Below are 11585 nucleotides of genomic sequence, written 5' to 3' on the forward strand. Positions count from 1 at the left end.
CCATTCCATTATCCTGAAAAGACTTGAACTCAGATCCTCCATTTGCCGCTCCTCCGCCTATTAACCATAATCTATTCAAACACTTTTCGGTGCACCATTAACCCTCTTATCACCTTTTATTCCTTCCATCTCTCATTGCTGGAGTTTTACATATGATTATGATGCTTACATCAAGCAACAGTCTCTACCTTTTCAGGTAAATGGCAGAATATGTTAATCAGCCATTACCTAGAGACTAATTACTCTATATCCCAAGTGTTTATTCTGTTACCTCGTTTCTCAATGCTGTGTTCGTATCTTGTATCTTCCTCTCGCCTAAGCAATAGAATGATAAGAGAAAGAACTTCTTAAGTTCAGTGTTCGCTATCCCCTGGCATCTGAACGTCAGAATCCATCAAACTACGTCAAACTAATCTTCCACACAGACTGCCTTTATTCGCTGAGAACCCCATCATAGTAGTAGGTTTCACAGCCGTGTCTTCAGGAGCAGGTGTCGTACTGTCCTGTGATTTTTTCCACGATCGTATGACTCCAAGACCTTAGTTCACAGCGTGATGACACTCATATCCTTATACCAACCGTAGGGAAGTACTGACACAGCTTCAGCGGCAATCACAGTAAGTGAGGTGGCTTTGTGATGCAGCTTATGTGTGTGTGTGTGTGTGTGTGTGTGTGTGTGTGTGTGTGTGTGTGTGTGAGGATCCTGTTGTTTATCCGTTAAGGAAGACGTATACGATGATCTGGGACGAAAATTTACTCCCGTCTTCCTCTCCTTGGCACTACATTCCCCCAGGGGTGTGCTTTCTCCTCCCACCTCCCTGGTTACTGGCTTCGGCATCAACAAACATTATCGTAATGAAACTCTCAGTGTGAGGCTGCCGGCATGATGGTATCTTCCTACTGTTCTTTCTGTGGACGGTAGGCTCAAGGGTCGGTACGTACAATGTACACGACATATAGAGCCTAGATGTGTTTTTACGAGGTTCTTTTATCCTACGTTCCTGACGGTACCCCGTTAGAGCGTCAAGGGCAATTGCAAGACTGAGAATGTCATGTTACATCATAACACCGTTTTTGGGGTATATACAACTCGTGCCTGGTTATATCTGAGGTTGACTGTCAAATATAACAATCGCAAGAAAATCCTACAATTAGGTTACCGTAAAGGTGAATTATTCTGGGAGCGGTAGGACCCCATATTATGTATATATATATATATATATATATATATATATATATATATATATATATATATATATATATATATATACGAATAACATTCGTGATGATTTTTAGGGTTGTGTCTGATTATCAGTATCATAAAATGGCTGCTAGTTATACATCGGGTAGGATATTAATGAACTGTTTTTCCCAAAGCTCATTAGATCCAGTGTATGTACAATGATTATATATATCCTTTTTCAAAGTAGATCATAAAACTAAACGTCTTTGTTAAGACTCTTTTTTCTTTGTTTTTTCATCTTACAGAACTAAGAACTAAGGAGTATCCATTATCTTCCCTATAGCTGGAGACAAATACACTGGCTCTGCTTTGCTTCTCAGTTCTTTCCTTCTTTTTTCTAGTTGTTTTTGTTGTAGTTGTTGTTGTTGTTGTTCTTCTTCTTCTTCTTCTTCTCCTTCTTCTTCTTCTTCTTCTTCTTCTTCTTCTTCTTCTTCTTCTTCTTCTTCTTCTTCTTCTTCTTCTTCTTCTTCTTCTTCTTCTTCTTCTTCTTCTTCTTCTTCTTCTTCTTCTTTCTTCTTCTTCCTCTTCTTCTTCTTCTTCTTCTTCTTCTTCTTCTTCTTCTTCTTCTTCTTCTTCTTTCCAACAACACAGCATCCTAACCCTGGTATAGCGAGTTCTGAAGTTAATCTAGGCTTAGCAAAGGTTACCCTTCGTTGTTAACATGAATGCGGATGAAGAGTTTGATTAAGTAATATGAAAGTTCCGACCTGTTGTATCTGATGAATCTTTCTCTTCTTTTTCTCCGCATACCCCTAGCCTTCAAATATGATATATGCATATCCCTAGCCTTCAGATATAGCATATACTTGATGTATATAAAAAGGGAAACATCTGCTATCAAATAACTGGTTCTTAAAGTGAGGTTACGGTAATACCGGTCGAGTTGGCCTTTCACCCACGAGCCTTCATCTCTTCCCTCCTGAGGAATATTATTTGTTACGAACTTATTTGTCCGGTTACAAACTTATTTGTGCAGGTTTTTATGCATGAGAGCTGCAGTGAGATGAAATATGGGGAGAAAAATTCGTTTTCATAAATATATTCAGAGCCTGACTTATAATTTAGTATTTGCACTCTGGGACTGCAATGTTCCTGTATATAACCACCCGGAGTTTGTTTGTTTGGATAAAAGAAGCTACAGTGATATAACATATCAACGTCACTGGACTGTAAGAATGTAACTAACAAAATCTGATGCGGAGATTTTTCAATTAACGACGTGAATAGAAAAAAAAAATATCACAGAAATGTCCTTATTATATAATATTCATTAGTAAATATTACTGTTACTAATTTCATAGAATGGTAGAAAATTTCCTTCGATTAAACGTGTAAAAGACTCCGATGGTGATGGGTAGGACCTCCTAAGACATTGAGCCAGAGGTACTTCACGTATGTCCAGGACATACGTGTGTCTCAGATAACCCCCTCACCAGATACAACACCAACGAGACACTAGTCTCCCTCAGGGAGTCGTAGGATACACATGACACACTGGGGACACATACCTCACACCACCAAGACAACCTGTGTCTTCAAGACGATCATGGTAACTTAAACTTGGTATCTTAAACTTGAGGGTGCATAATTCTAACCAATTGTGAATATCTTTATCTTCCTGAGGAGCTTAATAGTATAAATATATTTTTCAACACCAATGATGCCTGGATAGTTAGATAAACAAACCTTGGCTTTCATCATCCAGCAACCTGTGTTTGTTTTCCTCTGTCTGTCATAAAGGCAAGTTTAAACTTAGTCGTTCGATGGAAGCCAAAGAACTACTTCAAGTTTCCTGATTTCGCTTCAGCTGAACATAAACCATCATTGGAAGCGAATGACTTCCCATATCTTCCTGTCTGTGTCTCCTTCCTTCTCTTCATCTTGCTTACGCCAATGTCAGTCCATCTTTGTCTCTCTTTCTCTTTCGGGGCAGGAGCTTCCCTCCTTGAACATTTGGGTGCTGCATAGTCCAGACGAGCTTCCTGTCGACTTGTGTAATGTCACGAGCCTTCTGATAACAGCGAACTAATGGTTTTGATGAACACGGTGGTTAACATCTCTGAATTTAAGGTCTGTTCAGGTGGTGAGGTCAGGGGGAGGGGTTGCAGAGGAATGCCACTGAAGTAGAGACCTGTACTGAAGGCACTGTAGTGACCAGTCTACTAACGCCACTGGGAACAAGCTCTTATATGGGGACGACTTTCTCGTCACATTTTCCCCATTTTTTTCCCTTGATTTATGGGTCTGTCTTGGGTACTTCGTATTTCCCTAAAACAAGAATTTATTTTTCGAACATATTTGGCAAAGCGGGAGGACGCGTCACGACTGATCACACAGGGTCGTACTTCATGGCGTCACAACTGATCACACAGGGTCGTACTTCATGGCGTCACAACTGATCACACAGGGTCGTACTTCATGGCGTCACAATTGATCACACAGGGTCGTACTTCATGGCGTCACAACTGATCACACAGGGTCGTACTTCATGGCGTCACAACTGATCACACAGGGTCGTACTTCATGGCGTCACAAATGATCACACAGGGTCGTACTTCATGACTCAAATGAGAATTATCGTAAGGTGGTTGCGACGTCGACATTGGACCCCTTTGAAGCTGGGTTAATCATGGAGGCAGGGAAATGACATGTATTGGCTAAGGTCCCCTCGCACAGGACACAACAGAAACCATTTCCATTTAGTAACGATGGGAAGGGGCTGGGCAGATTACCAGCATAATTAGGTCTGCAATGATCTGATGAAATTTTCTATCTTGGTCTATTGGGAATTTGTACGTCTCCAAAATTTTGAGAGAGAGTGAATAATCCTTTGGATTCCTTTTTTATTTGACTGGATCACGAAATATCTGCAAATCTCTCTCTCTCTCTCTCTCTCTCTCTCTCTCTCTCTCTCTCTCTCTCTCTCTCTCTCTCTCTCTCTCTCTCTCTCTCTCTCTCTCTCTCTCTCTCTCTCTCTCTCTCTCTCTCTCTCTCTCTCTCTCTCTCCGTTTTTCCATCCTTTCTTTCCCTGGATATGTCTTAGAAACTATGTAGAAACTAAAGTTTCCTGGTGAAGTTTCCTGGGAGTGGAGTCATTTCAGCGAAATCGAGGGGAAGAATTTACGATCACTCAATCGGTGTATGAGTAATATGAATCATGTGGTCTGTGAGTAATATGAATCATGTGGTATGTGAGTAATATGAATCATGTGGTATGTGAGTAATATGAATCATGTGGTCTGTGAGTAATATGAATCATGTGGTCTGTGAGTAATATGAATCATGTGGTCTGTGAGTAATATGAATCATGTGGTCTGTGAGTAATATGAATCATGTGGTCTGTGAGTAATATGAATCATGTGATCTGTGAGTAATATGAATCATGTGATCTGTGAGTAATATGAATCATGTGGTATGTGAGTAATATGAATCATGTGGTCTGTGAGTAATATGAATCATGTGGTATGTGAGTAATATGAATCATGTGGTATGTGAGTAATATGAATCATGTGGTCTGTGAGTAATATGAATCATGTGGTCTGTGAGTAATATGAATCATGTGGTCTGTGAGTAATATGAATCATGTGGTCTATGAGTAATATGAATCATGTGGTCTATGAGTAATATGAATCATGTGGTCTGTGAGTAATGCTTGAGCAGACGCAGCGATTAACCAGAGGAAAGGCCCAGGGGAAAGTTCGTGACCCCGTACCTCAAACAGTAAAGTAATGAGTCTAATCTGTTTTTTCTTTTTTGATAATGAACACACCTTATCGTCACCAGGTATCTAGTGCCACTGTCACCTAAAGGTATTAATCCAAAGATTATTCAGAATTTATGTGCGTATATCTAACAGTGTTTTCGATTGTGTAATATCGTATTCATCTACATTGTATTTCTAATTACCCTTATTCCTGTTATCATTCGAAATTATCATCATAGATAATAAGATGCCCTGAAGGGCAATAGATCGTCTATAAATTACATATATTCTTTTCGTTGAATAGAATATCAACCTCTTTATTTTTCAAGCACAGTTCACCTATGAATTCATCACTGTAAGCTTATATTTCCTCCAAGCTCAAACCAGAGCGCACGGTTGATCTATTTCTTCAACTTTTTGCAGAAGGTGAGGAGGGGTGTGTGGTGGCATTTGAAGGGCGTGGGCCTGACCTTCTGGACCGGTCCTTTGGTTACCACAGGATAATCATGGATCACTGGACGATGGCAGCTGTACGCCTGCTGTTCCTCCTGGAACTCGCAGCCAAGGGTGAGTCCAGCTGCTGTGCACACCCACCTCCTTTGGTTGGTCGAACCATTTCCATGAAGAGTCTTACATGGAGCTGATTCATAACAGATATTTACCTTTCTATCTATCTATCTATCTATATCATCTATCTATTTAGCTAGCTTTATTCTTCTTTTGATTATCCTCATTTCTTGACTGGGCGAGGCCTGTTCTCCTCTCTCCCACAGGGTGGAGTCTGCGAGTCTCCGGGGTGTTGGTTCCTCCTGTGGTAGTGTCGGGTTCCACAGTCGAGCTGGTGTGTAATTACCACCACAGTACAGACCGACCCGACCCGCTCTACTCGGTCAAGTGGTACCGAGACGTGAATCAGTTCTACGAGTACATACCCCGGAGGAGCCCGCCCATCCGGGTCTTCCCGCTGCCGCATGTGAACGTCGATGTGAGTATGAGGAGGAACGCATGCCACAGTGGCTGCTTCGTCAGTCCGCCTGTAGGGTTACTCTTAGTGTCGTAGGAACCATATCTTTCCCCTTTTGCAAATAGTATTAAGGATATCCTAGGTTGCTGGCAGTGGTTTAGGTCACGTTGATATTGCTGTGGTTATCACAGACGTGTATTGTAGTCTTGGTATGTGCAGTGTTGTTCAGCGTTGTTCAGGTTTTCAACGGGGGAAGATCAAGTGCCAAGTGGAGAGGAAGAGAGAACAAGCGTTATGCATATACTTCAGGTATTTGTTTAACGATTCTGAAAGTATATTGAGAGTCTCTCACGAATATTGGAAATATACCAAACGATTAAACAATCGTAGTATATTTTCTATTCTTAAAGACTTGATATGTGAGAATCAGTTTATTTAAGGTCCTTGAACCCAGAGCAAAATAAACTGATAGATTTATTTAGTTTATCGTTAATACGACGATATCGCAATGGCAATAAGCTTTTCTCTCTTGTACTGTAACATTAGACAGCATTTCCAACTATCACAAGTTATAATGGTTCAACACCCATGGGAAGGCAGACTTCCCGCTACCGACAGAAAAATCATGAGTCTATCCCCTCCACCCAATGGCATGTCATGAGGCTCTCTGCCTCCTTCAGAACACCATTAGGGAAGACCAAACTTTTCCGCAGGTAAGGTATATAATAAGTCTTCACCTCCTCCAGCGGATGTAACGAGACTCCGCATCGTCCCTGGCACGAACAAAAGACTCTCTGTCTGCTTGATCAAATTGCACTTCCTGCAAGACTCACAACCTTGAGAGGAGTGAGATTCAGTGCACTTGGTCAGGAGAGTGATGAAATCACGTACCTTATACATCACGGTTGTAAGATGTAGGGCGGTGCTTATAAGACTCTGTACTTTCTAAGAGACAATGGAACCTCCACCTCATGTTAGAATATAGTAGGACTTTCCATCTCATTTGGCGGATGAAAACTCCACCTCATGTTAGAATATAGTAGGACTTTCCACCTCTTTTGGCGGATGAAAACTCCACCTCATGTTAGAATATAATAGGACTTTCCACCTCTTTTGGGGGATGAAACCTCCACCTCATGTTAGAATATAGTCGGACTTTCCACCTCTTTTGGCGGATGAAACCTCCACTTTTCCACCTCTTTTAGGGGATAGAATAAGTATGTGCTTCAGAAAATTAGTGACCTTCCCACCCGTAATAAGACTCTGCTCTTCCACCCGGGAAGTAATAAGACTCGGCATCTCCCTGTATGGAAGCTGCATGGTAATAATGAGATTCTTTTTTTCCCGCCCCACCACCACCTCCTCCTCCTCCTGCTGCTGCAGGAGAGCCGCAGCACCCGGGAGAAGGTGGCGCTAACGGGGGTGACGCGGGAGACTTCCGGCAACTTCCGGTGTGAGGTGATGGGAGACAAGCCTTTCTTCGAGACAGACGACCACGCCGTGAACATGACGGTGGTCGGTGAGTTGAGGGAGAGAGAGAGAGAGAGAGAGAGAGAGAGAGAGAGAGAGAGAGAGAGAGAGAGAGAGAGAGAGAGAGAGAGAGAGAGAGAGAGAGAGAGAGAGAGAGAGAGAGAGAGAGAGAGAGAGAGATAACACGATATGTAGCAAGGCATTCACATGCGTAAGAATCCACAGAAATGTTTGGTTATCCTCCCCTTTGAATTTCAGCAAAATATTCTAAAGTATATCATAAAATCTATGGTCTTCATCATACAACCTCAACTTTATATTCCTCTGTCAGTTAGATAAACCATTTATCTGCATTCATTGATCTTTTATGAAGATAATCATTACATTGTGAATATATTTTGATCTCTGAACCCATCCACCATTTTCTTCTACTTATTTCCCCTTCTTAGACGTACCGCTGTGGGGCCCTGAGATCTCGGGCGTGGCCAGGGGGGCGAGGGTGAAGCCCAATGAAGGATTGGTGGCCCGCTGCCTAGTAGGTCACTCTGACCCGCCTGCCGACATCACGTGGACCATCAACTCCGTCAGATCGCCGCCCCACGCCCACATCCAGCGGTCCATTCAGACGGATCAGTGGGGACGACATATGCAAGTGTCCGTAAGTAACTTGACGATAAAGGAAATAGAAAAGATGTCAGATAAACTTAAGAATTTTTATTAAGGTATGTCTCACTCTACTTACCTCCATCACTTCAAAATGAACTGCAGGCGACGGTGAAGGAGGGAGCGTTACTATATTCCCTTTACTCACCTTCCGCGTCACCACCCTCAGGAGCTGCAGGTGGTGGTGACGGAGGCGTGGCTGGAGCGTGGGTTCATGACACTGAGCTGCCACGTACAGGTCTCCTCCGTCTTCCACAAGACGGCCAACGTCACGCTCTTCCACGCCGATTGGCCCCAGCCTGCAGAGTTTAGCTGGTTCTCCTCAGGTAGGTGAGGGTGGCGGTCTCCTAGAATTCACCTAATAGATTAGTAGGTCGCCTGCCTGTTGTTGGTCTCCTTGAAGTCACCTAATAGGTTAATAGGTCTCCTACCTGCTGGTGGTCTCATAGAAGTCGCCTAATAGGACGATACTGGATCGCCTACCTGCTGGTGGTTTTGTAGGGCATCTGATAGGTTAGTGGGCCTTACCTGCTGGTGATCTCGTAGAAGTCACCTTAGAAGTGAGTAGGTCTCTTACCTGCTGCTGGTCTCCTAGAAGTCACCTAATAGGTTAATGGATCGTCTAACTGCTGATGTTCTATATATATGTAAAATGGCCAAAAAAAAAGTATGAAATTTTGTCTATCGGGTTTAAAAGTTATGGATTGTACAGTGAGGATGTAAGAATAGTTGTGGCTGTTGACAGTAGAGCACCGAGGTAGGTTTAATCGAGTGGAAAAGATGGATTCGTCAAGGACGAAACCCAGCGAGTCTATTGGAGATAAATGAATGGAGGATAAGCGAAAGATTAAGAGTAGTCAAGTGGATTTACAAGAGTGAGGAAGGAGAGATGTTTCCAAGAGTAATGTAACTACCAGGAGGAATGTCTGGTACTGTGTATAGACAGGAGAGCACAGAGGACATTTCTAAGTGAGTCATCCCTTCTATACAGTGGGAGAAAACGTATGGTATGTCCACAGGCAGGAAAGTTATTTTATGGTAGGCCAGATTTGTATGTAAATTTGTGAGTAATGTAAAAAAAATGAGAGAGAGAAAAAAAAATAGATATAGAAATGAGATAGTTGAACGCCCAAGTGAACACCCTCGTTTATATCTGATAAACATCAATCGACTTTTGCTTATCCACGTAGTTATCTGTCGCCCACGTCTGGAAATGATACAGTAAACTGCTGCCACTAAAGTTAAATGAATTTGTTTATGGCCATGAAATTAAATGCGTTGCCCTTGTGTACAAAAAAAAAAAAAAATGACGGACGCTGATGGATCGCTGACAGTGGTCACCTGCTTCCACGTTGACAATAAAGGTATCAAATTGCACCAGAATCTCATACCCTGGGTCTCTCGTGAGGGCCGGGTTGGGGGGGGGGGGATAAAAAGAGCCCAAGAAATCCCTTAGGCCCAGTGCTTAAGTCCCTCACCACCGGTAGGCCGCCCTAGAGCATAGGGCCCGCACCTCCTGAGATTAGAGGGAGGTTTAATCTCAAACAACAACAAACTCAGTAACCAATTGTGGCGGAAATGCTGAGGACACGCGAACTCTGAGTGGGGATCAGCTGCAGCTGAGGAACACTTTAGCTGTGGACGCATGCACAGGCCCCACTATAACCTCAGCTCTAGCTGAGGACGTACAGACCCAGTGGGTCCTTCAGCTTCAGCTGAGGACACACAAACCCCTCTATAACAGTTTCAGCTGAGGATACACAGACCCCACTACAACCTCAGCTTCAGCTGTGGATACACAAACCCCACTATAACCTCTGCTTCAGCTGTGGAGACACAAACCCCACTACAACCTCTGCTTCAGCTGTGGAGACACAAACCCCACTATAACCTCTGCTTCAGCTGTGGAGCCACAAACCCCACTACAACCTCAGCTTCAGCTGTGGAGACACAACCCCACTATAACCTCTGCTTCAGCTGATAACACAAACCCCACTATAACCTCAGCCCCGTGGGAGCTTCAGCTGATAACACAAACCCCACTATAACCTCAGCTCCGTGGGAGCTTCAGCTGATAACACAAACCCCACTATAACCTCAGCTCCGTGGGAGCTTCAGCTCCACTTGACGACAATATTGTGAGGTTCTAATTGAATTTTCTGGCCAGAATAGATAGAGAAATTGGGTTCCTGAGAGTCGTTCACGTTTACCATCGGGGGAAAATTCCTTCTCCTACATAATTCTGCAGCCAGTAATTACGCCTCTTTTGTCTCCCTCAACAGGTTCATCCCCACAGTCCTCCCTGCTACTGCTGGCTGTGACGCTGCTCTCTCTCGTGACGGTGTGACAGTGGTGGTGGTGGTGGTGTGACGCTGTTCTTCCCGGTGTGACGGTAGTGATGTGATAGATGCTGTTCACCTTAATGATAATGATGATGCTTCGAAAGTGTAACGGTGGTGGTGTGATATTGCTCTCCACATGGTGTGACGATGATGTGACGGTGATGTGACGTTTTTTCTTTCCGGTGATGTTGGTGAAATGACAATGATCTCTATGATACTAGTGTGAAGGTGATGTGACGGCGGTGTGACGCTGTTCTTCCTGGTGACAGTGCCGTGACGCTGTTCTTAGTGACGGTGGTCGTGTGGTATGAACTAGTCTCCGCACCAAATGACGTGACGATGAAGTGTGACGCTGGTTATCCTAGTGATGTTGTGGCAGTGTCGTGACGTTGTTTCCTCATGGTCATGGTGGTGACGCTATTGCCCTCGGTGGCAACGGAAGTGTGACGCTGCTGAAAAGAAAGAAAAAAAAAGTAGTAATATATATATATATATATATATATATATATATATATATATATATATATATATATATATATATATATATATATATATATATATATATATATATATATATATATATATATATATATATATTTAGAATTATGACAAAGAAATACAGTCGATGGGGTGTGTGTGGGGGTGTGTGGGGTGTGGGGTGAAGCATGACCCCAGACTTAGCCTAAAATAGGACCCGCTTCGCTGGCCAACACCACGATTTATACCTTCGCTCCAATTTATGGACCTCCGCGACGCCAACATGGTCTACATCAAGGGTGGGGCCCTGGAGGAAGAAATTAAGCAAGAAATAAAACTTAATAGACGCATTAGGAAAAAGAAAAAAAAAATGAAGAAAAGAAAATTAAGACTGTGAATAATGGATGTCTTTTATAGTCTTATGTTCTGCTATTAACTTTTTGAGTCGATGATGCTACACAAAGTAGATGCAAAACGTCTCCTCTGAAAATATCCCTAAATTTTTTTGTTCATGGTTTATTAATGAACCAGTGATGTTTTAAGAGTTATGAGGCGAAATTCATGACATAGATTTATTGCCTTAGTGAAAAGAAAATGTAATTATCACACGCCTTAGCACTGTTCCCGAGGCTGAGCTTAGGAGTTTAAAATATGGCCCAGCACTCTGAGCTGAGCTCAGCAGCCTGGGATCACATCCAAGTATTACTCCTTACTCTGAGCTCA

The 11585-nt window shown here is 42.9% G+C and overlaps 1 protein-coding gene across 1 annotated transcript in view; it reads left to right on the forward strand.

Moving 5' to 3' along the window:
- The window catches only part of LOC139752085 (uncharacterized), a 23256-nt gene extending 12367 nt beyond the window's left edge, over positions 1-10889 (forward strand). The window contains exons 2-7 of the mRNA XM_071667945.1: positions 5370-5513; positions 5720-5931; positions 7294-7429; positions 7830-8038; positions 8213-8369; positions 10326-10889. Of these exons, the coding sequence (XP_071524046.1) occupies positions 5453-5513; positions 5720-5931; positions 7294-7429; positions 7830-8038; positions 8213-8369; positions 10326-10390 (840 nt within the window). The 5' untranslated portion in view covers positions 5370-5452 and the 3' untranslated portion in view covers positions 10391-10889. The remainder of the gene's footprint in view (positions 1-5369; positions 5514-5719; positions 5932-7293; positions 7430-7829; positions 8039-8212; positions 8370-10325) is intronic.
- Positions 10890-11585: the final 696 nt, after the last annotated feature.

The sequence above is a fragment of the Panulirus ornatus genome, chromosome 12, assembly GCF_036320965.1.
Source record: "Panulirus ornatus isolate Po-2019 chromosome 12, ASM3632096v1, whole genome shotgun sequence".
Taxonomy (NCBI): Eukaryota; Metazoa; Arthropoda; class Malacostraca; order Decapoda; family Palinuridae; genus Panulirus; species Panulirus ornatus.